A 22,841-nucleotide genomic window follows, 5' to 3' on the forward strand; every position below is an offset into this window, starting at 1 on the left:
ACGCAGCGGAACCTGACGACTCAATCTCTATCCCAGTGTGTGAAAGTTACAGGAAACTTGCTGCGATTGAGCAGATCGCCTGCCGTGGTGCATTTCCAGACCTGTTGCACATTTCCTTGCGCACTCTCCTCTCTAAGCATCCATCCCTTTTCCACCTGGAAATTCACCTCCTGCTTCCAGTGTAAAATTTGAAACCAAAAAAACCCTCAACCTGTTTGAACATCAGACCTCAAAAACAGGTGTTACCTTACTTCCCTCCCAATGCTCTCACTTTGTCAGCAACACTCTTCTTCATCGTCCATCTCATCCCTTCCGTAGCTGTCCGAGCCCTGGCCTCGGCGTTTCCTCCTCAGTTCCTCTCGGAAGTCGTAGCGGAAGAGGCCGGGGTTCCTCGCGCACAGCTCGCTGTAGGCGTCCGCCAGCGCGCCAAACTTGGAAACGGAGAGTTGTGTGGGGCGCAGGGTGGGGTCCACGTCGGCCACTCGCAGCATCTGCTCCGTCAACTCCAGGCGCCGTGTCTCCGGGAAGAGCATCCTTCGAAGCGAGACAGCAGAGAGACCCGACTGGCGACAGGGCTCGTTTCACGTGTGGAAACGGCAGAAATCATATCATCACGCTGCACGTGTTGCACCTGAAGAGAGCGCGTCACTCGGGTTGTTACATAACTTATCCCTCACTTGTGAATCATCGTCACTTCCTTCTCAGATGCGGGCTTTAATACGGTTTTCGTACGGGAAGGCAAGGCAAGATGTGCAGCACTGTAGCAAAAGCAATTAGTTTCTGCTGCTTGGGAGCACCCCCGAGAGGAAGGGAAGAGAAGAGAGAGAAACGGGTGTGCGGGAGACATGCTTACTCGAGACCTCGGCGACAGTATTTTCTCCGGAACTGGAAGGCGCTCCTGACGACTTTCTCCACCAGCCTGAAGGGTTGTTGGATGTGGGGCTGAACCAGCGGAGTGAAGTGCACTACACCCACGTCCACCTACAGACACGCACAAAAACAACAGGGGCTCGAAGCAGTTCCCGGGACTATTCTCAAGTGCATTTTTCATTTGAGAACATGGGGAGGGGAGGGGAGGGGAGGGGAGAGGAGGGGGGAAAGTGACGCAACATGTGATGGCAAGCCGGTTCCGGTTGCCACAGTAACACCTGTGTAAAGGGCTGTGAAAACAGCCCTCTTCACATGCGAATACTAAATAAGTCTTTTCTTCCCGCCGCCCGGCTTGCCGATGGAGACCCGTTCGATAGCGGCAGCCTGATGAGGAAGGAGTCGTCGCATTCGAACGTGGCTCATTTTCGAGTAAGCGGCTAGGGAGCGTGGCGTGGTGATCAAGACGGACGTCCGTGGAGCGACGGAACGGCACGAACGCGGGGGGTAGCTGGGCTCCGGATCCGGGCTACCTCGGGGGTAAGAGCCGGATCCCGTTGAGCCGCAGCTTCACTAAGCTGTCGTAGCGTCTCCTCGGCTACATCGTCGAGAGCCTGCAGACAGCTCTTCTCTTCCTCCTCCTCCTCCTCCTCCTCCTCTTCACTGTGGATGATAAAGGGATCCTCGACAAAAGCTTCCCTAAACAACACTGTGACAAGAAGGCTCTCGCAGAGCCGCTCATTTTGGTTTGGTTTTTTTTTTTTTTTTTTTTTTTTTTTTGCTGCCCTTGTGGGATTGCCAACGTGCACCGTCACTGCAGAGCCACGGGCTCCTTTTACATGGGGTTTCCGGAAGCTTTCCCGTCCAGTGCCCGGTGCCCAATTCCGAGGCGCAGCATAGCCAGACCGGACGGAGCTGGGAGGCAGGGGGCTGATGGAATGCGCTGTCCTCAGCCTGGGCTCAGCTGCCGTTGAAAGGGTTTGTCCGCGGTGCGAGCGCGCTCCTGCGGGCAGGAGGGTTACCGGCTCGGCTCGCGCCGCATCCGCAAACACGCGGGGGAAAGGAGGCGACGCGCAGGGGCTGCGGAGCGAACCGGTATGTGCAACTGGCATTTCATTTCTCCTTTTACAATGAGCACAGGCTTAGAAACCACTCACCTTTGTATGTTCACTCACACGAACAGTCTGGCTTTGCTGCAGTACTGTCACAACTGTTGCTTTCTTGGCCAAGTTATTCCAGCAGAGACACGGTAAAGCACTGGTTCTATACCGAGGTTAACGTGGATGCTCACTTCGTTAGACTCTGGCGCACATTTTGTTGCGATCTTCGTCCTGGCTTTGATACGGTCTGTACGAATTCGTCATCATTCCCTCCGTGTTGCCCAAAGCCCCCGTTCCAGAAGACGGGGCTTCACGGACACGGAGGGCTGCGTGATACCGGTTCTCTTTCGGATTCCGACGGCCAGCGCGGCCCGTAGCCTCACGCGAGGGGAACAGCCAAGGAGAGCAAAAAGGATAACGACAACAGGACCTTTCATAAAACATTAAGCCTTCCTCATAACAAAATCACTTCCACCACCTGCCAATTACACGTGCGCCGCAGTCCACCCGAAACACAAAGCGCGAGGGCAGCTCACACTCCACGACAGAGGAGCGACGGCACAGGATGCCTTTAATTTCCATCCGCGGGAGTAATCGGGCCATTTATATTCCGCAGTTCATGATTTAAGAGAGCGGCGGTGGAAAGTCGATATTCAGCCCATACAGGCATCATTGCCGCAGCCACAGGGTTGTATAAGTCACTTTACCTTCTGATTTATGAACGACGGCTACAAGACTTGACTTGCTACGGCACTGTAATATATCCCGAACTGAACATTAATCCCCTCCCGATAACCTTTACAATGGAGGAACATTCCCGTAAAATCATAAAATACCATTTCTGCATATCTCAGCGTATCTAATGACTCTTGTCACACATTTGGATTCTGTCTGAACCCCAAAATCACTTGTAAACCCGACGCGGCTCAATCCGCCGCTCTTCATTTCTCATTCATTCTTTCAACGTCGGGAAAATAAACCTCCCTTGAACTCCAACTACTGCATCCACATGGTCTGCAGCCTTGAATGAACACGCCTTTCAAGGGAGAAACAAACAAGATTTTTGGATTAATTCCGGTCTCTAAATTGCCTGGTTATATAAGTCATTTTTTATCTCTGAAAAAAGTTGTCATATTTTTAATCCCGACTTCTGAAACTAATGCTCCCCCGTGGGGACTCGGAAGATCCAGTACACCGCTTACTTTACCAAGATGCTCTTATGTCCAGGCCTCATGCCATGTAATTAAACCGCTTGCGTACTCCCACACGCGCGCGTCATCGACGGCTTTAAAATCCACAAGGACCCAGGCCCGGGTTCATCTCCTTTTGCCGTTTTCGGGACTCCGCTAACGAAGAGACGCGAGTAAATAAACTTCACGCGGTACCGCCGCCGCGTGGCACGTGCTACAACCTCACCGGAACCGACCCGAGCCGAGCGGTCCCCCGACGGACCGCAGGCTGCCATCGCTCCTTTGTCCTCGGCGGCGCGGTCGCCCTTCCCGGGGGTAACTCCCGAGTTGCCGCGCCATTCACCTCTCTCCGGCTAACCGCCGGTCCCGGGAGACCAAAGTAGCAAACAATGAAACTTAGAGCAGCATAATTAATATGACGAAAAGGGAAGAGAGCAGAATGGGAGGACGATAAATTAAATATGGCAATATCTGCCAAAAGGGGCGACTGAGATCAGTCGAGCCACGGGGAGCGGAGCTCAGTCAGCTGCTGCTTGCGAGAGGCGTCGCCTCCAATCCTACGCTTCCCACGCTCCCGGTTCAGCCCGAGGCGGAAACGCGAGCGACGCTCGTATCGGGAAGGATGGCGGAAAAGGAGACCTCGGATTTAACGTCGGCCGCAACGCTCCTCTGAGGAACGCCTCCGTATTTCGCGGAAGCAAGATGGAACGCCTGGGTGGGACGACGAACCGATAAATTCCTGGGAATTCCAGTCCTCGCCACATTTATGGCATATAGGAAAGTGGGTTGCAGCCCTGCGTATGTGGCAGTAAACCTTCACAGAGAAGCACCGAGCCAGAACAGAACAAAGATTTATCACAACATGTCAAAAACGGTTTCTGCATGGAGTGCGAATAATATACTTTAAAAGTGCAGGAATCGAAGTCATCGCAGCGAGTGCCAACTTATGGCATTTTCCACAATTATAATTGCAGAAATTAATTATGAGCAAAGGTGCACGGTTGCGTGACGATTATAAAATGAGGGCGTGAACAAACAGGCGGTGCCTTTTACCGGCTTTCGGAAAACCGTAGCAAGAACGTAATTAGCCGAAGGATGAAACCCAGAGCGAAACCGAGGGACCGGTGAGAACGGTTTTAAATTAAAGCGTCTCTTTCGGGAGACGCGGCAACTCGCTCTGACTCGGCGCCCTGGCATACGGTGCCAGGAGATGCTGAAATAAATGGAATATGCCTATAATAGCCTGGCACGTCTCAACATATCACAGCATCGCACACCCGTGGGTACACGTTAACTGCGGTTCCTCCCCCCCCCTGTGGCCAGTACCTCCCCCTTTATTCGTCCCCTACGGCACAAACACGGCGTCAGCAGCATTCGGCAACTCCTCGCCGAGGACGCACGCTCGCACGCTCGACCGCGCCGAAGTGCCGCCTCCGAGAGCCTGCAGCGCGTAACGCTAAGGTCGGCATCCTCCAAGGTACGACCCGCTCCGTATCCAACGCTCTTTTAGCTCCGTTCTAACCTTTGGGAAACCGTTCATTATTAAAGCAAGGGGTGAGACCAGAATCAAAACAAGGATCCAACTACCGTAACCCGAATACACAAACGCACACAGGTGCGGTCCAGGTGGCGGCGGCGTCACCGGCGTTTGGCGTTTCACTGGCAACTCTGGATCTGGGTGCATAAAGTTGCCCGGTGCTTCCTAGCCCCTGAGCCTTTTTACTGTTTGGCACTCACGAAGCAGGCCGTCTTATCACCCCCCCGAAGTCCTCACATGGTGAGAAGGGGGTTGATGGGGGGGGGGGGGTTTGAGAGAGAGAGAGAGAGAGAGCGAGCGAAAGAAGGGGTACCAGCTGTCTGTCTCTGTGTGTGTGTGTGTGTGTGTGTGTGTGTGTCGGTCCCCACTGAGAGGCTGCTCGCGGAAGCTCCCGTTCACACACCAGAGTGTTATCGTTTCCTGCAGCCGTCCACCGCCAGAGCTCCGCCCGCACCGGGGAGAGACAGGAGGCGAGACACAGCGGCGTCCACACACCCATTTCGGTAAATACCCCCAAGGGGGACCTTAGAGGAGAGGGCCTTCAAAATTGCCTCTGGGTCTTCGGGCTTTTTTTTTTCTTTTTAAAAACTCCTGGCTGCATTAGTGGAATTGTTTCTATCAAAACAAGACAAGAGTGATTCTGACTAACTGTAATCCAAGCTAAATGTGAAATTATATACTATGCATCTGCTTTGGGAACAGTGTTTATTATGCCTTCATGTTGTTTTCGAAGGAAAAGTAACACAACAGTAATGAAAAGCAGCCCGGTTAATAATTACGTCAAGTGTCGACACCTATTTGAAGCACACTTTGGTAGCGCGAGGACCGGACGCGAAGGCAAACCGACGAGGAGGCAATCACGGCGTTTCGTACCCAAAACGAGCAAATGCTGGGAGGCAATACTCTACTTTATTTGTAAGACCACTGAACATTTTCATCTTTCTGCCAGTTAAAACATGTTCTTTCTTTGTAAAGCAAGCGAGGAAAGTGTTTCTTGCACGGCTTACTTGGTGTACGTAGCAGGTAGCGGTCCGCAAAGCAGGTCAGGGTTTGGTCATTAGTAATTCATTAACTAATTAACTTTACATTTGCTGGGATGCGCGCGGGAGACGAAGCTCCTCATCGGCACCGCGCACCCAGACGGAGGAGGACGGTCCTTTCGCGCCCCGGTTAAAGCAAAGCATCGATCGGTCCGGCTTTCTACGGACTTCTCCTCGCGTTGCAGCGACGTACCGGATCTCTCCCGCGTCTGCGATAGAACGGCGCGTTCGTGCGCGTGGAGCAGACCGCATCTCGGACACCGACGTAATCGACGTAACCCTGGGAAAGGGCGCAAACTGATCCGTACGGATTAACCCTCACCCCACGTCTGATTTCCTCCGCTAGTGTGCGTGTGTGTGTGTGCGTGCGCGCCTTCGCACACCGCTGCAAACAGTCTGGCGCGTCATGGCACTCCCTCTGCACCACCGCCGGGGAGGTAAGTATCTCACATTAAATAAGCACATATTGCACTATTACTACAAACCGTGCCCTAATTTTCCGTCTCGTACGAAAATACCGCGAAACAATGTGAGGAAAGGCGCTGGAAACCGTTTCCTATCCGCTCCCTTTCGGAAGAAAACCCAAACAGAGAAAAAAAAAAAGAAAAAAGAGGTTGCAGACATCGTACCTTGAACTTTGAGAGCGTTTAAAGGAAAGGATGCCGCGGCGTGACGCGTGTGAGGACGGGAAGGTCGGCGGGGCGCGTTCACGCACCCCCGTCTCTCCTTGCCGGGGAGGACACTGCAGCTTTAAGTGCTCGCACACGCAGCGAGCCTCGCGGAGACAAACTCGTTCCTCCTCGCAGCAACACTTTGCCGGAGCTCCGGCTCAGACGAGATGCAGGTGAACGGGGAGAGGCGCGCCGGCAGGGATCCGCGCTCCCTCTTCCCCTGATCGGTTAGAGTCTTTGTCTCCCCGCGAAGAAGCGGCCAGCTGCCGAGCGGGTGGCCGCGCGGGACCCTCCTCGATTTAACGCTCGCTCCCTTCCCCCCCCCCCCCCACAGTCTGCCGGAGCCGGGGCTGGAGATTCTAGGGGAACGAGAGGCAGGCGCACGGAGCCGAGCCGAGCCGAGGCCGCCGCCGACGGCGCGCGGGGATGGCGTCCGCCGGCACGCAGATCTTCGCGTTCGTCCTGGCGCTGCTGGGCATCTTCGGGGCCACGGTGGCCACGCTGCTGCCCAACTGGAAGGTGAGCGCCGACGTGGGCTCCAACATCATCACGGCCATCTCGCAGATGCAGGGGCTCTGGATGGACTGCACCTGGTACAGCACGGGCATGTTCAGCTGCACGCTCAAGTACTCGGTGCTGTCGCTGCCCGCCTACCTGCAGACGGCTCGCACCGCCATGGTGCTCTGCTGCGTGCTGGCCAGCATGGGCCTGTGCCTCGCCTCCCTGGGCCTCAAGTGCACGCGCTGGGGGGGCGGCCGCCGCTCCAAGCGGCACACGGCCATCGCCAGCGGGGCGTGCTTCATCGTGGCCGGCTTCCTCTGCCTCGTGCCCGCCTCCTGGTTCACCAACGAGGTCATCGCCAGCTTCCGGGACTCCAGCGTGCCGGAGAGCAATAAGTTTGAGCCGGGAGGGGCCGTGTACGTGGCTTTCGTGTCCGCCGGGTTCCTCTTTGTCGGCGGCTCCATCTTCTGCGCGTCCTGCTCGGGGAAGCGCCGGGGCCACCGGGACTTGATCCTCACTCCCCCCGACAAACTGCTCCAGCAGCAACAGCAGCAGCAGCAGCTCCTGCAGCAGCAGCTGCAGCACCAGTACTGCTCCCTGTCGCCCCTGGACAACAAGGCCGGCTACAGCCTGCAGGACTACGTGTAACACGGCGCTCTAGTCTTTCCTGTGAGCGGCGCGGCGCGGCACAGCGTGGCGCGGCTCCCAAACGGCGAGATGGAGGAGGAGGAGGAGAGATGTCGGAGCGGGAGGGAGGGAGCGAGGGGAGGGGGCCTGTGACTCTGCCGCCTTCTCCCCCCACCTCATTTTTTTTCTTCCTGTACCGCAAGCACAAGCCGCGTGGAGACATCCCCCGAGCGACGCGTCGGCGCACACAGCCCGCGAGCACCGGGCGCCTCGGAACACGGACACGGAAGGAGAAAGAGCCATCGATTCAACGCGGACGCACGCCACCGGGAAATCACGTTAAGAGTTGCTCGGGGGGGGGGAGGGGGGGTGGATTAGCTCTAGGAAGTGTCGTCCCCCCCCCCCACTCACCAAAGGTTCGAATTGAAAAAGCAATCATTTCGCTGCTAACAATCATTTAATAACCTCTCATCCAAGTAAGCTGGCAATATGTGTACAAAGAGGCAATACTATGTGGATGCTGCTCTCGGCGAGCGTTCCCACTTTCTCGGCCACCTGCTCGGAAAACGGCGCGAACCGTTCTTCTTTCTTGGGTTTCGAGAGGGCGAATTATGCGGCTGATGGCCGGTAGGGACCGTAACGCTGCCGTCGCAGCCCGTACCTCCAGAGCCGTAGTCCTTTACACCGGTGAAACTGTTCCGGAGGGAGTGTGAGAGGGAGACGAGGCCGAGCGGATCCTCTTGTGACGATGGCATGAAAAAGGATCCCCCACGCACCGGCAGCGCAGGCACATGACATAATGCCGCTCTATGCTTTGCCCCACTCGGCCTCATCAAAAACAAGCTACACACTGCTCATTTATTATGCGCGCGCACACACACACAGCCGCATGTGCTTTTCACTCTTGCCACCCTCACTGCCATGGTAACGGAACCCTGTGCCCAAATATCTTTATTGTGCGTGTGCGTGCGTGGCCGTGCGTTGGGGGGGCCGCGGGGTGGGGGGAGGGATCCCTCCTCAGCCCCCTGTCGAGAGCCAACATCTGCCGCTATCGGCCTCGCGTTCGAGGGCCACAAAGCCCGAGGACAATGGTGGCGCGGGAGCCGACTCCCCGCTCCCACGGCCGGCCGCCTGCCGACCACCTGCCCCTCCCCCGATTCCTCTCGCCGGGAAGCGTTACGCGAAGGAGCTGTATGCATAATCCGGGAGATTCCCTACGAGCCCGACGCCGCGCTCGAAAACGACGTGCCAATACGTTTAAAACGAAAAAAAGCGAATGCAATAGAGTTCTGAAAGTGCAGGGCGAAGGTAGAGGCTGAGCATGATTTTTCCAGCAAATGATGCACTGTGCAAATACTCAGTGGTGCATGCTTTATAATCTCAGCTTTTTTTTCTTATTTTTGGAACGGCAGCGTCCATATGCTGCTTGCGCACGTGCGTCACCGGCGCATATGCTGCCGGCCGCTACCTGCGGGAGGTCGCGCACCTGGAGCCGCGACAGCCGGCCCGCGCCGTTGCGGGCCCTCCTAATCTGGCCTCGCGCGCCTCCGGCGCCGCCGTGGCTCTCGCGCTCTCGCTCTGGCACGGGCCGGGCGCTCCAGAGGCGGCGGGTGCCAGGTCTCCGCCGCGCTCCACGGCACGGGAATCGGCGACTCGGAGCTGCCGGAACGCGGCCGCGCCGCTCGCAAGCTTTGCCCGGGACGCGCCGGGTTTCTTCCGCCAGCCGGAGTCCTGGCAGCGAGCAGATGGCAGATCCCGGCCTGGAGCCTGCGGGTCGCAGTCCCGGTCTCTGCAGGCGCCTCCGGAAACTTGGCTGCCCTTACGTGGGCGTTGCACCCGGCTACGGACAGCGGCGCAGCTCGCTGGAAACACTCGCTTGTGTTAAACACTAACGCAATAACGTGTTCAAGACAAACTTGCGAAGGAAGCGCCCCGGTTCGGAAAGTGCCAAAGGCGTGCCGACAGCGTTATGTACGACGTTCCTCTCGTGGGAGGTTCAAATGGGCCAAACGGCTGGCTGTGGCCCTCGGAAGCCAGGCGAGCGGTCCTTCCAAACCGCACCGACCGCTTCGACACCCAAGAACAACGAACCGGACCTGTTTTGCTTGGGTTTTTTTTTTTTTTTTTTTTTAACCCGCACGTGTCGACCGCCTCCCCCACAGCTCCTCCAACGAGTCGACCGTCTGTCTGTAACCGCGAGTACGCTGTGCCTGTGCCGGCGGCACCGTTCCCTCCGCCTCATCCAAACGCCAGAGCATGCCGATATCTTCTTTATAAGAAGACCGCGTATCGAGAGCTGAACCGCGGCACCGCGAGAGGAGACGACCCTGAGAGCGCGCACTAGTCACAAGCCATTCGGTCACATGTACATCTTAGTTCTGGAGATGCTAATGGAGACACGCCACCCCACCCCCACCTCCACCTCCTTGATTGGTTGTTGATCGGTTATCGATCGGTCCTGACGGAGTGCAGCTTTGCCACCTGCACATTACTTCATTAGTGCCAAACGCTCAAAGCACAAGATGAGCGGAGCCCCCCTCCCCGCCTCCCCCGGCGCGAGAGTAGCTACGCAGCCATCGTACAGGCCGAAACGCGGAACGGGTACCGTTGACGACGGCCGTTTATTTTTGTGAATGTGCAGCTTTTCGTAGTTCGCCGAGGATGCGGAGCAGCTCGCAACGCCCTGCCGCCATAGTGTGCTTGCGCAAGTAGCTATATTTTTTAACAATAAAGTTATTTTGTGGAAAGTACGACGCCTGTTTGAAATCATTGAGCGTTCCCCGGGCGCCTGCCGGGACGCTCTCGGACGCAAGGACGGCGGCCGGCTCCATCGCCTCGGCGCCGCGCGACAAACCGCGGGAGGAGCTTGGCCGAGCGGCGCGACGACGAAAGGCGCTAACGAACGCCAGCGGTCTCGTTTTACACTCTTTAAATGGCACATCCGTGAGATCGGGACCGACTCGTGGATTTCTGCCACGCGAGCTAAAATTAGGCGGCGCGCGGTGTCCGGCGGCAGCTGCCGGGCTAAGAACGCTTCGATCGCAGATTCCATCTGCAGACCAGTCCCGCTTTATTCATTAAAATTATTTTGCACAAAACGTTACGGGGAGAAAAAAAAAAAAAAAAAAACATTAAAGTTCTTCGCGATATTATCTACTCATTTTTCTGGCACTTTTCTCCAAGGCGACTCTCAGCGTTTGTTTTGTACACTCAGCTACCTGCCGTTATTTACACAGCGGGGTAATTTTTACTGTACAAATCTAAGGTGAGTACCTTGATCAAGGGGTACTACAGCACGAGTGGGATTCAAACCCATGACCTTCACACTGTAAGATGATGGCTCTAACCACCGTGCCACCCGCTGCCCAACTGGAATTATGGGACGTGAAGAGCAGGTTGTCAAGGTGACGAGAGAAGCCAACAGAGCAGAGGTCGGAACGGAGGCCCGATCACGGGGACGAGACGGAACCGAGCCTCGACTCCCCAGTAAGCGTCAACGGGTGAGAGCGCTTCCCAGCAGGACAGAAACAATAAGAAGAGTAATAAGAAGCGGTTCACGGCGACCAGCTCCGCGCACCTTCGGCAACTAGTCTCGAATGACTCCGCTCGCGTCTTTCGCCTCGTTAAGACGACCGCGCGGCCACCCGGTCGTTCGCTCCGAGCCCAAACGGCAGCTGGCGCGAGACTTCGCCCGCTCCGCCCCAGGTACGCAAATTGTCGCATCAGCTCAATTCGTCCGGCGGCATGCTTCATCGCGTGGAAGCGGCACGTCCGACGGAAGGTCCCCGAGGACCGCCGAGCTCCGCGTTCTTCGCATCTCAGCACTTTCGCACCCAGCTCTCTCTCTCGGCGCCGTTTCGTACCGCCGCCGCAGCCGCCGCCACGCGCTCGCCGTCCAGAGACTCCTTCCTGAACGGAAACCTTCAAACGAGAAGCGTTTTCTTAAAATCAATATTTTCGCTGCATTTTAAACGCGAGCCGTCGCTCTCCGTGTGCGAAAAGCACTTTTCCGAAACAAATAACGGGCGCGTAGCCGGATTATTCCGGGCGTCTCGTCAGTCTTGCGCAACACGCGCCACGAAGATATAAAATAAAGAGCGGCCTTAATGAGATCAGCTCCTCCGTGTGTTTAACCCACATTCCCTTCAAAGGGCCTCACCCATCGCTGCCATCGCAACACACCACGGACCGCCGCTTCCGCACGCGATCAAAGCCCAATACTCCCGACAGCGTAAATCTCAGCTCCTTCACCGCAAACTGCGTCACACGGCGGCAGCGCGAACACAACAGCGACGGCCGCGACCCCCCGGGCAGCAGGAGGCATAGCGCTTAGAGCTGGTGCCTTTGGACCCAAAGGCTGCAGGTTCGAATCCCACCTCCTGCAAGGTACTTACCCTAAATTGCTCCACTAAAATTACCCTGCTGTACAAATGGATAAATAATTGTAAGGAGCCTAACACTGTAACTCACTGTGGAGAAAAGCGTCAGCTAAAATTAAGAGACCCAAATGTAATGGTTAGATAGTCTGGGGTTCAAATCCCTCTCCTGCCACCTCCTCTATGATCAAGAACTGATAGTCAAAATTACCCAGCTTTAGACAGGTAAATCACTGTAAGTGGCTTAAAGTACAAACCCCACGCTGCGGAAAAAAGCTAAATGAATATATCAGACGAACGAATAATAATGACGATGTATTAAAATGGTGGAGTGCGGTGGTGCAGCGGGTTTGGCCAGGACCTGCTCTCCGGTGGGTCGGGGGTTCGAGTCTCGCTTGGGGTGCCTTGCGACGGACTGGCATCTGGGTGGGTCCCCAGGTGGGTCCCCACCCTCTCCAGCCTTCCGCCCTGTGTTACCGGGTTAGGCTCTGGCTCGCCACGACCCCGCTTGGGACAAGTGGTTGTAGACAGTGTGTGTGTGTGTGTGTTTAAATAAATTAAAAAAAAAAAAAACGCTTGTGAGGAAGAGCCTTACCATTTAAAAAAGCAGTTTAAAAAAAAAAAAAAAAAAAAAAACCAAAAGGTAACTCATCGTAACTGGTCACCTGGGGCAGCTGCCCTCATGCTGCGTCTCCCTGAAAACGATCGTTGGAGGGGCGCTAAAGCGTTACACGCCATCTGACACGAGGGCATTTTAAGGGGACCGCAGTCATAATGAAGGCCATTATTCAGCAGACAGGACACGGTGTTCACCTGCAGTCAGAAACGACCTTGGCGGCCTTAAGAGATCTCCATTTACATCTTGACACGCGTCGAAGGGAGGGGGCACGACGGGGAACGCTTCGCGAGGGCTCAGACGCAGCGTGGAATTGCGGGAGAAGAAAAGGTCCACCTCAGAGAGGGTAACGTGCTGAAGCAAAGGGTGTCGTTTCAAACTAAAACAAAATCCGGAGCGTAAAATTAAAAACATCTCTGTGATTGAGGGTTTAGTGATTTCCGGTCGTTACGTTCAAGTCTCGACTTCTTATTTGTTCTCTCGTGTGACGCTTTTCTCAAAAGCAACTTGCACTTTGAGGTTTGTCTGCTAAGCTGCTTACACCCATTTTACCCATTTCTACAGCTGGGTAACGTTTACTCTATGAGTTCCGGGTTAGTGCCTTGATCAAGGGTACTACAGAAGGTGTGGGATTCGAACCTGGGCCCTTCGCAAGGTGACAGCTGCAAGCGCTGCGCCCCCTGCTGGCCCACTGCTCCAACACACTCCCAGCGAAACGCTCCTCGGTGTGATCTCGCGCTGAGAATTTACCGCAAGTTCGAGACCAAGGTGGGAAACCGGTTCGGGACCCGTCGCCTCGGACCGCGCGTCCGTTCGTCCGTCGGTAACTTCCGCCGCGCTTCCCCAAGCGCGTGACCAATAAGGCACGGCGCCCGAGAGCGGTGGCGGGACGGGGGACCGATCATCGATCGCTCTCGCGAGCGCCGCCGTCCCGCTCCCGCGTTCTGAAGTAGTTTTAACTCTTAACTCGGGACGTCGATGTACGAGGCTGCAATGCCTCCAGGCGTTCGTCCGTTTCAAAAAGTCGCCGCGGCATCTTTCCCGTGCTCTTCGTACGCTAATCGACCCCATTTATTTGCAGCGAACGGACGGCGGCTCGGAGTCGCGCGGCAGGAGAAAAATTAAAATGGGCACCGTTATTGTGAGAGATTTAAGAACAACAAAGCGCTAAAATTAAACGCTGTGGAGGTAACGCGGTGATGAGCTGACAGGCTGATCAGGACTCATTTTTAAAAACGTCGCCAAATTATTCGCTCCGGAAATGACGGCATTTCCCACGGTTAACAAAAAAGCTCCGATTTCGGCATCCCCTCTTATTTCCCAAACTGTCATTACCGGGCGAATCTTCTGTCGATTCCAGGAACGGCAACCTGTGACTCACCCGCTAATCCGCGAGCGTTGCTGCGACTCGCCCACTAATCCACCGGGATTCTTCAAACCAACAACCTATTGATGCCGTGAACGGGTTTATCGTCCTCCCCCTCACGGCACGGTGGAAATGCTGATAAGACCGCAACCGTTTCTCTTCGTTTTGAAAGACCGCGCTCCTCGCGCCGCCCGCGAGCCGACATCCGCGACTCCCCCGCCCCGGCCGTCCGACGACCCCGCGCGGCCGGCCACCCGCCTCGGGTTACTTTCGCTCCCCGATCAGATCGATCTCAGTTGTGGCGCCGCATCCTCCACCCGCCCCGATCACCGCACCCGGGTCCCTAAGCGCCGAGGAGGAACATGCGGCGAACGCGCGAGTCTTGCGCGTGGGCTTTGACACGAGCGTGCGTCGCAGTCGGCCGCTCGGTATCGATTGGACCCAGTAGCACCGGCAGCTCTTTTCTCCTGGCAGGAGAGGAAGCGGTTCTGGTACAGCGAGCTGCAGTCCGTTCGATTGCAAAGGTGCCACCTGGAACAGGAGCAAAGCTGGCAAACAACTTAGAGACACTCTCCGTACCGCCGAACGCACCTTGTTTACTACGGTAACGTTCCACTTCGAACGGAAGTCGGTTCAGAGAGATCTGGAAATTGCAGCCTGTTTATTACTAGCCCTGACGGATTAGAGGATCCCGAAACAAGGATGGTGCTTGAAGGACACACACACACACACACACACACACACACACACACACACACACACACACACACCTCTCAATCTTGCGATGAGGATCTGCAGATGAGCGAGCGTGGACCTATGCTCCAGCAGGTACAGGGACGAGGTTCAAATTAGAAAACGCCCCCCTCCGTTCGTTCGAACCCGTTGCCCGCAGCGGGTACGGTCTCTCCATTCCGGGCCCTGTCCCGCGCTCGCGCCCCCCGCTGGGCCCCCCGCGAAGGCGCAACTTCGGCGACAGACACGACAGAGGGCTTGAGGGGACGGCGCCTCGAAAAGGCTTAATTTTAGGACGAGCCTCATTTTCGTCAGCGAGACGCACAAGAAAGGCAGATTAATTGTTAATTTGTTGTTATCTTGGTTAATTATGGGATCAATACTGAACCAGGCTGAAGGTTCATTCAATCAGACTTTAGAAACAGTTTATTGTCTCGGTGTGTAAGGAGGCTTAATGCGACTGAAAAGAATACAAAAGGCCCGTTTGGGGTTTTAACTCGAATTGCTGTGGCCTCCAGCACGACGACGCGGAAGGAAATCCATTCGCATTTGCATTAAGCGTTTAGCACAATACATTAAACGTCCCGGCCGAAAATGCTTCCGAATGCCGCGTGACGTACGTTCGAGAGCTCCGCCATCGCGCTGTCGGGTAATCGTCCGTCAGGGTGTCATCCGGCACGATCCCACGCGCATCTCTGTCTGCTACGGTATCCCGAAGAGACGGCGCTGTCGACATCATTCGAAACTCCTGCCTTTTGTTCCACGTTGTAATGAAAACTCAATGTCAATTCGTTGTTTCGCAAACACTTTATAATATTATTCTCTGTTGAGATGACATCTGTACCCAAGGCGACAATGACAGCTCTGTACACTGAGCTACTTCCAACGGTTCATCCGCTTGTACGGGTCTGCACCGTGGTCCTTGACACATGCGACAGCCACCCCGTCGACCTTACGGCATCGTTTCGATCCCCGACATTTGGTGGCGACACCTAACCGTGCATCCGACGGCTGCGCCGCAACCGATGCAGCGTGTATCAGGGAGTGCATTTTATTTAGAAAAACGTTGCTCTACTTACAAAACGCTTCGTTTGTGATTCAGTTCAACTTACTTTATTTAAACAATGCGGAACAAGCAAAAACACAAGTATTCTTGTGGTTCAGAAAAGCAAAAGCTAAGAAATTAGAGCGAAAATGATAATGCCACGTGAAATAGTAATACTGTAACGTACCGATATTATTCTATATTAGTATTATATTAACATTATTGATGTGTGAAATAAAAGAAAATATAACAAAGCCCTATTAGACAACGCAGCATTCGTATACGTTAATTTTTTTAATACAGTTTTACGGTTCCGGTAATACAGTATAAAGGGGTTTGTGATCTACAACAAAGTGGATTTACGAGGTCATCGGAACGGAACCCTGCGGGAAGTCAAAGACGACCTGTGATTTTGTACCTTGATCAAGGAGTGCGGTTGACACCCAGAAGTTTCCCACTGCAAGGCGACAGCTGTAGCCACTACATCTCCGGCTGCTCGCTATTAAACGCAAATAATATGCTAAGATTTCACGTTACCGTAGTCCACTGTCAAAGGACCTGGTAATTCACCGTCGCTTCCTGGCACAAAGCAAAAAAGGCACATCACAATGTCACATTTCACATCACTGTCCTGGATCACATCTCAATTAATTCAGTACAAGAGCCAAACGGGAATCTCTGCTAACCCTCTCTACCGTAGGAATGAGGGAACAGGGCGTCCCGAGTCGCCTTTGACGTCCTTCGCGGGCCAACTCAACGCGAGCGACTAACACAACAAATCAACGCCCCCCCCGTCGCTCCCCGCGTCGCTCCCCCATCCCGTGCCGCAAGTCTAATTGTCATGCCGCAAAACTTCAAAAGTGCACGGATGATGGCCGAAAGCAAGCGCGAGTTATTTATTTTCCGATTCTATTTTCCCCGATATGCTCCGAACGCAAAGATAATCCACCAGGATGACGGTGTCACAATTATTTTTAAATTACTGGAGCAAAGCGAAGATTGGCAGAGAGAGAAAACCTCTTCATCTGTAACAAATCTCATCACGCTGGATCACACTCGCAGTGGGTAGACAAAGTTACAGAAAATATAATACCCAGCGAGCACAAATGATGACAAAACACTGTATCTGGAACATAAAAATGTCACTTTGTTGCCATCTTGTTGAAAACGTAACAAAGGACCATATGTAACAACTCTACAAAAAACGTTGTCGGAATTTGCACGTATAGGGAAGGAAATGACTATGGACAGCATTAATGTTTATTTATGAAATAGAATTGATGTTTATGAATCTACTGTAGCCCTTTGAATAGCATCTCTTGACACTCCTATTCCTAGGAGAAAGCACATCGCTCGATGAAACACAACGTGCGCATATTTAAAACGTAAGGAAATAAAGCTGCCGTTGCAGTTACAGCTGCCACCTTTGGATCCGAAGGTCGCAAGTTCGAATCCCACCTCCCGCTGTAGCGCCCCATGAGCGAGGTACTTATTCTGAATTGCACCGGTTACAGTGACCCTGCTGTATAAATGGGCGAGTCAGTGTAATTTGCTTTTGAGAAAAGCCTCCGCCAAGCAAAGAAACGCAAATAAACTCGAAGAGCCATTTCACGCACGTGAGGTCCCCGTCTTTCCTAACCACGTCGGTGCGGGAGGAATGGCCGTTTCCCCGGTTCGCGACACACGCACGCCGACGCGCCGCCTTACCGCGATGAAATAATCATCGGAGTCACGTCTTCTGACAGAATGAACGATCAGCCCCAGTTTCATTCACTTAACTCAGGCTTCCTGCTCTCTGCTCACAAACTGTGCCTGGAATGAAATATTTACTCAAGGGGAACTCTTGTGAAGATGTGCCTCCTTTTCCTCAAGATCTCTCACCCTTACCAACCCCCGAGACAAAAAAAAAAAGAAAAAAAGATTTATAGCTCCAGCTTATCACAAACTGCTTTAACTTCTCACGAGGAGAAAAAGCACAAGATGTTGCTGCGTTTGCCCGATTCAACCGGACCTCGCGTTTACCGCTCCCACACTCTACGTATAATGACATCCTTGCCAGAGCAAACTGCAGACGGCGCAATAATGAACAGAACCCGGGATCTCCATCTTAGCACATGCTCATTAACGCACCTCCTGGCTCTACATCGTGTCACCCGGGAGCATCGTTAAACCCAGAGGGAGCGATTCTCTATCGAGAAGAACCGCAGCGCCCGAGACGGAGTGGACAGCACGGCCAACACACACTGCCCGAATTTGGAGATGTACAACAGGATGGGGGGGGGGGGGGGGGGGGGGGGGCGGGGGATCACCGGTCCTACCTTCGGTTTTGGGATGAAGGCACGTCCAGGGATGGTGAAGCAGTCTCGCACGTTGCAGAGATACTGTGCCATGACAGACAGGCGACTCCTCTGTTTGCCACCCGTCCCAGCAGTCAGCCTCTAAAAAGGTGGGAAAATAGAACCTGTCAGTGCCACACCACAAACTAATTGCTTCTGATGCTTTGTACGTAGCATTTAAGAGTACATTGATTCCACAGGATGAGGACTTTAAGCTGAGCGGTCAAAAGGTCTGCTACTTAACCCAACTACAAATACCTCCGCAGAAAGCGATGATTTGAGGTCCTCCCAAGTCAGATTCACAGTCAACCACGATTTTCAAAAAACTAGCTTCATAATTAGTCCGACTCCTGGTGCAACGAACAGTCAAGTTATTACTTTTCAAAGATACTACAGGTTTTTGATTTATTCCTTTATTTTTCATAGCATTTTCTCCGTTACATATTTACTAAAATTTAGTCTGGAGTCCACTGAGGAACAAAGGTGACCTGCATTTCCACTGCCTGCCAATAGATGTCAGTAAAACACACAAATAGAACAGAAGTGTAGGACTGACTTAATTCAAGCTACATCCACAGTATTTACAACTTGTGTCCTGTGTTTTTCAGCGTTGGTTTTCAAAAACACCGTTTGAAACATTGTTCATGGGATGAATAGGCCAACCTGCATCAAATAAGAGTTTAACATAACATTTTCAAGCGTTTATTATGTGTGACTTAGAAGTGCAGTGCGTAGCACTGCTGTCTCACAGCGCCCGGATGGCATGAGAGGACAAGGGTTCGATCCCCGCTCCATCTGTGTGGAGTCTGCATGTTCTCCCCGTGTCTACGCGGGTATACCCTTACGATGGACTGGCATCCAGGGTGTACCCCTCCTTCCCTTCAGCCTTGCGTGCTAGGAACAAGCGGTTCTAGACAATGGACTGGATGGGATTTAATTATGAACAAACCTCCAGTACCAGGTGTGTTTGTAAGATTAGGAGCAAGTGTACTCGATGAAAGGAATGATTTACCCATTACAGAGGTCAATTTTATGACAAATGATTGACGTTGCGTACAATGGGATGTTAACCAGACAAGGTGAAAGCAGAAAGGATGATGACGAGCTGTTCCAATGAAGATGAGAGCAGCATCTCCCCCCAGTTTCTGTCAGGGCTGTCTGTTGCGCCTCACTTTTTAATAGGCGGTGAAAGACACAAACCTCCGCCACCTCCTTCTGGAAGGTGAGCGTGAGCCGGGTGCGACCGAAGGCAAAGGGGCCCGTCCTGTTGGAGACCTCCTCCAGCCACCTGATGATGAGGGGAGTGGAGACGCTGAAGGGTAGGTTCCCAATCACGTGCAGGTCCGGCGGTGCTGACAGGGTGGAGGGGGACGTGTGAAATGACAGCTATTAAAGTTATTACCACATGACAAGCAACTCCAAGTTTCAGGCCAAAGTGGGCGCAGGCGTCAGGGGGACACTAAAGAAGACTAAAGTAGCACTTGCAATTATTACTACTATTACCATTACTATTATGACTATATTTTCAAAGCAACTTACAATTCAGCCTGGCTGGAAATTTCACAGGGGATTTTATTATTATACTTCAGAGTTGGGGGGGGAAGTACCGCCCTCAAGGGTCCTACAGCAAGGCCTCTCCTGGGACTCAAGCTGGCAGTTCTCACATTACAAGCGCTCACATTAGTGCGATACCTGCTACTCCTGACAGTAATTTTCGGAAAAAAACCCCTCATCTGCCACATTCCCAGGATCCTCGCTCACCGTCCTCCCATTTTCTGGCGATGCACTTCGGGAAGCCCCTCTCCATCCTGTAGGTGAGTATGTCCCCTTGGACGATGCGCATTTTACCCGGAGCGGCTTCTGCCAGGAGCTGGGGAGACAGCGACCACGTCCGAACGCGGCCGTACAACGGGGTGCGAAAAGGAACATGCCATCCCGTCCTCGCCAACGCCAAGGTGGCAGCTCGACACAGCTGACGTTGAGTTAGGGAATTTTCACGTCATTTTTTTAAATCCATTCTTCCCATTTTAGGCAGAAAAGCGAGTCATGCGATTCCTACGCACCCATCGCTGTCGACACCGTTTGCCTAAATCCCACTGTAAGTTAGCCCCGACTTCACTCTCAGATTTACTTGTAATGCTTTTTTTTTCGCGAGCTTTGGGGAAAACTCACTGCATATAATATTAATTCTCACACGGAATCTAAAATAGAATATTGCACTCAACATTTCAAGGGAGACCTCACTTTTAAGTTGCTCTCCCCGCAACTCAGAGAGAAAACTCTTAGTCTATCCAAGCATGCGAGGATTCAGAATATAAAATTTGACTCCGTAAATGAACTGTAAAGTGCTCTATTTTGAATGATGTGTCCGTTACCAGTTTAAACACAGAAAGCACATCAAAAAGAGCAGCTGCAAGTAAAATTAAGGCAAATTTTTACATTTAATTTTTTTCCCCCCCTTATTTAACACTAAGAAATCAATTGCAATTTTTCCTTTTTTTCCTCCATTTCTAATTTAATTTTAAGGATTAGGTTCAGACTTCGACCAAAACGCTAGGAATGCGACATCGCACAGTCGGATACCTAATCAAGGTTGCCGTGTAACGGATTACAGATTTTTGCCGATACCGCCATTCTTCTCCAAATGTGCGCAAAGCAGGGTCGGCAACGCTAACGGTCCACCCACGAGCAGATGATCCGACACGCCCGCTCGCGGAACACCCATGTGTGAACAATCTAAGAGGACGGCCTTCCTACCTGCAGTCCGGGAATAAAACGGGCGTCCTTCTCCACCGCCAGCAGGCCGGCGGCTCCGGCGTTGAGAACGGACCGGGTGAGTCCTCCCGGCCCAGGGCCCACTTCGCACACGTGCGCACCGCAGAGATTCCCTGCCTGCCGCACAATTTTGTCTGCGCAGACAGAGAAGGCCACGGTTATCGATATTCCGGGCAGTATCGCCACAACCGCTCACTTGTGCTATCGTGGGGAACGAAGTACGAGGAATCGGAGGAACGGAACGGAGTCGCATCTCATGAGGAGGGGTACGTGAAGAGTGCTTCAGATGGGCCAACGTGCTCCTTTGCCAAGAACAGCGGGAGGCACACCGATTACATTTACCACCATTTAACCCTCCGAGGAAAGCTTCTTTTAGGCCACCACGAGGTTTGAAAAACAGCACCTGACCTGCCAGCCTCAAGTCCAGGAGGAAGTTCTGCGAGAGCTGTCTCTCCGCCCGTAAGTTGTACAGTTTGATGATTTCCCCAACGGTGGGGAGCGGAGGCAGTCGGAAGGAGGCAATCTTTTTGGAGGCCGCCATCTCTCCCCCTCCGCCGGGGGCACGGGGCTCGCGGGCACCTGAAAAAACACGAGCGTTAACACTTCGCCAGGCGGAACCCACCGACCTCCCATCCGGTTTGTACACCCAGCTCAAGTGCACCGCTTCGCTGTAGTGGGACAAGTTGTCCTCCGAAGCGCTTAATATTTCAGTGATGTAAAGCCTCTTCCATAGAAGTTTTTGACTCAAAACATGTCTCACTGCCTTGAAACATTTGTACCTTACACTATGAAGCGATGTGATCAAAACATAGAGAACAGCGCCACCCAGTGGTGCCGCCAGGGAACTACAGCCTGTGGAAACAGCGCAAAGCAGGGCGCTCGCTGCTTCCTGTGGAGGAGCACAGTTCGAGGGAGTTTAAAACTGGCATACATTAAAAATAATTATTAATCACAATAACGATTGATACCCCCCCCAAACAAAGAAAAGCAGCATCTTAAGTTAATAACCTGTAGAAATCAGTTCAAGTGGCGGAACCTTAGAAGTTAGTCAGCGGCATCCCCATCTGTAAACAGGATCATCTTGCTAAGAAGAATTTACATGATACCGTAGATCAGACTTGTTCAATTATTTTATTAGACAATGTTGTAGTGACCTACAAGCTTTATGTTAGTAACATCATAATTCGTATTTGTGATCATTACCGATTACGCGGATGTGCAAACCACTGTTGGTGATGAAAGTACAACTTCATTGAAATATAACATTTTTTAATAAACACGACTATACAGTAGCTAGAGCTATGTAATCATGTGGATATCAGATCAGGCGTCGGACGTAATTATTATTGCACTCTCTCATAAGCGTAAACGTCTGATATATTTTAGCTGGAGGGAGACCGCAGTCATTACAGAGCAAATAAACCCATTAAAACAGTGTTTCTCCAACAACAGCACGGATAAAACATGGAAAGAAAGCAGGGAAACAAGGCAAGACCGAAACAAGGTTAAATTACAGAAAACACAGCACGTTTCTCACCACCAGGATGATGATGTTCCGCTGTGAGGATGACGTCACTAAAATGACAACCGTTTATCCACTCCGCTCGCAGTTGTCGGAAGACACCATCCAATAGAAGAAAGGAAGGCGGGCTTAACGTTAGCCCTGGAACTATTTCTTCAGTTGTGAAGGAACTTCTTAAAAAAAACCACGGTGTAGCAAATCCGCTATCAGTAGTCACGTGTAACCAACCAATCGGTTTTTACTAAGGCGGGTTTTCCGGTTGGCCTCGAAAGGTTTAATTGGTTGTGCTGTGATGTCACTTAATTGCGATCCAGAGCGGCCAACCAATGCCTATTCGAACTCATTTGCGCCGCAAAGCTTTTATCTGCGAGTCCCAATTGCAGCACACAACCGGCAGAGGGAGCTGTGGCCTTCTAGCTCATATAGTGTCATTACAAAGAGGCAGAATGATGACAGCCTGTGGCTTTGATCATTTTTTATTCCAAAATGATAATAGTATGTAAACCAAGTCAAGTAAAACAGGAATTACAGTCTATTTTA

At 52.8% G+C, this 22,841-nt stretch overlaps 2 protein-coding genes across 10 annotated transcripts; one reads left to right on the forward strand and one right to left on the reverse strand.

Annotated features, from left to right (window-relative positions):
- Window positions 1–197: 197 nt before the first annotated feature.
- tfb1m (transcription factor B1, mitochondrial) lies at window positions 198–22,476 on the reverse strand. Of its 5 annotated transcripts, none has more exons than XM_018731063.2 (8): window positions 22,317–22,476; window positions 21,188–21,358; window positions 20,762–20,913; window positions 19,766–19,874; window positions 19,205–19,356; window positions 17,987–18,106; window positions 854–981; window positions 198–534 (listed from the first exon to the last, which is right to left on the reverse strand). In XM_018731063.2, exons 2-8 carry the CDS (start codon window positions 21,318–21,320, stop codon window positions 276–278), a joined length of 1,053 nt encoding a protein of 350 aa, XP_018586579.2. In that variant the 5' UTR covers window positions 21,321–21,358; window positions 22,317–22,476; the 3' UTR covers window positions 198–275. The 5 variants fall into 5 exon arrangements, with proteins under 5 accessions (XP_018586579.2, XP_018586571.2, XP_018586595.2 ...); XM_018731055.2 differs by having other exon boundaries at window positions 21,983–22,383; XM_018731079.2 differs by having other exon boundaries at window positions 22,294–22,379.
- Window positions 1,048–9,872, forward strand: LOC114912286 (claudin-20). 5 transcript variants are annotated; one of them, XM_029258251.1, is made up of 2 exons: window positions 1,048–1,407; window positions 6,740–9,872. In XM_029258251.1, exon 2 carries the CDS (start codon window positions 6,832–6,834, stop codon window positions 7,552–7,554), a length of 723 nt encoding a protein of 240 aa, XP_029114084.1. In that variant the 5' UTR covers window positions 1,048–1,407; window positions 6,740–6,831; the 3' UTR covers window positions 7,555–9,872. The 5 variants fall into 5 exon arrangements, with proteins under 5 accessions (XP_029114084.1, XP_029114081.1, XP_029114085.1 ...); XM_029258248.1 differs by lacking the exon at window positions 1,048–1,407 and adding an exon at window positions 1,632–1,962; XM_029258252.1 differs by lacking the exon at window positions 1,048–1,407 and adding an exon at window positions 2,028–4,634.
- Window positions 22,477–22,841: the final 365 nt, after the last annotated feature.

The sequence above is a fragment of the Scleropages formosus genome, chromosome 15, assembly GCF_900964775.1.
Source record: "Scleropages formosus chromosome 15, fSclFor1.1, whole genome shotgun sequence".
Lineage (NCBI taxonomy): Eukaryota > Metazoa > Chordata > Actinopteri > Osteoglossiformes > Osteoglossidae > Scleropages > Scleropages formosus.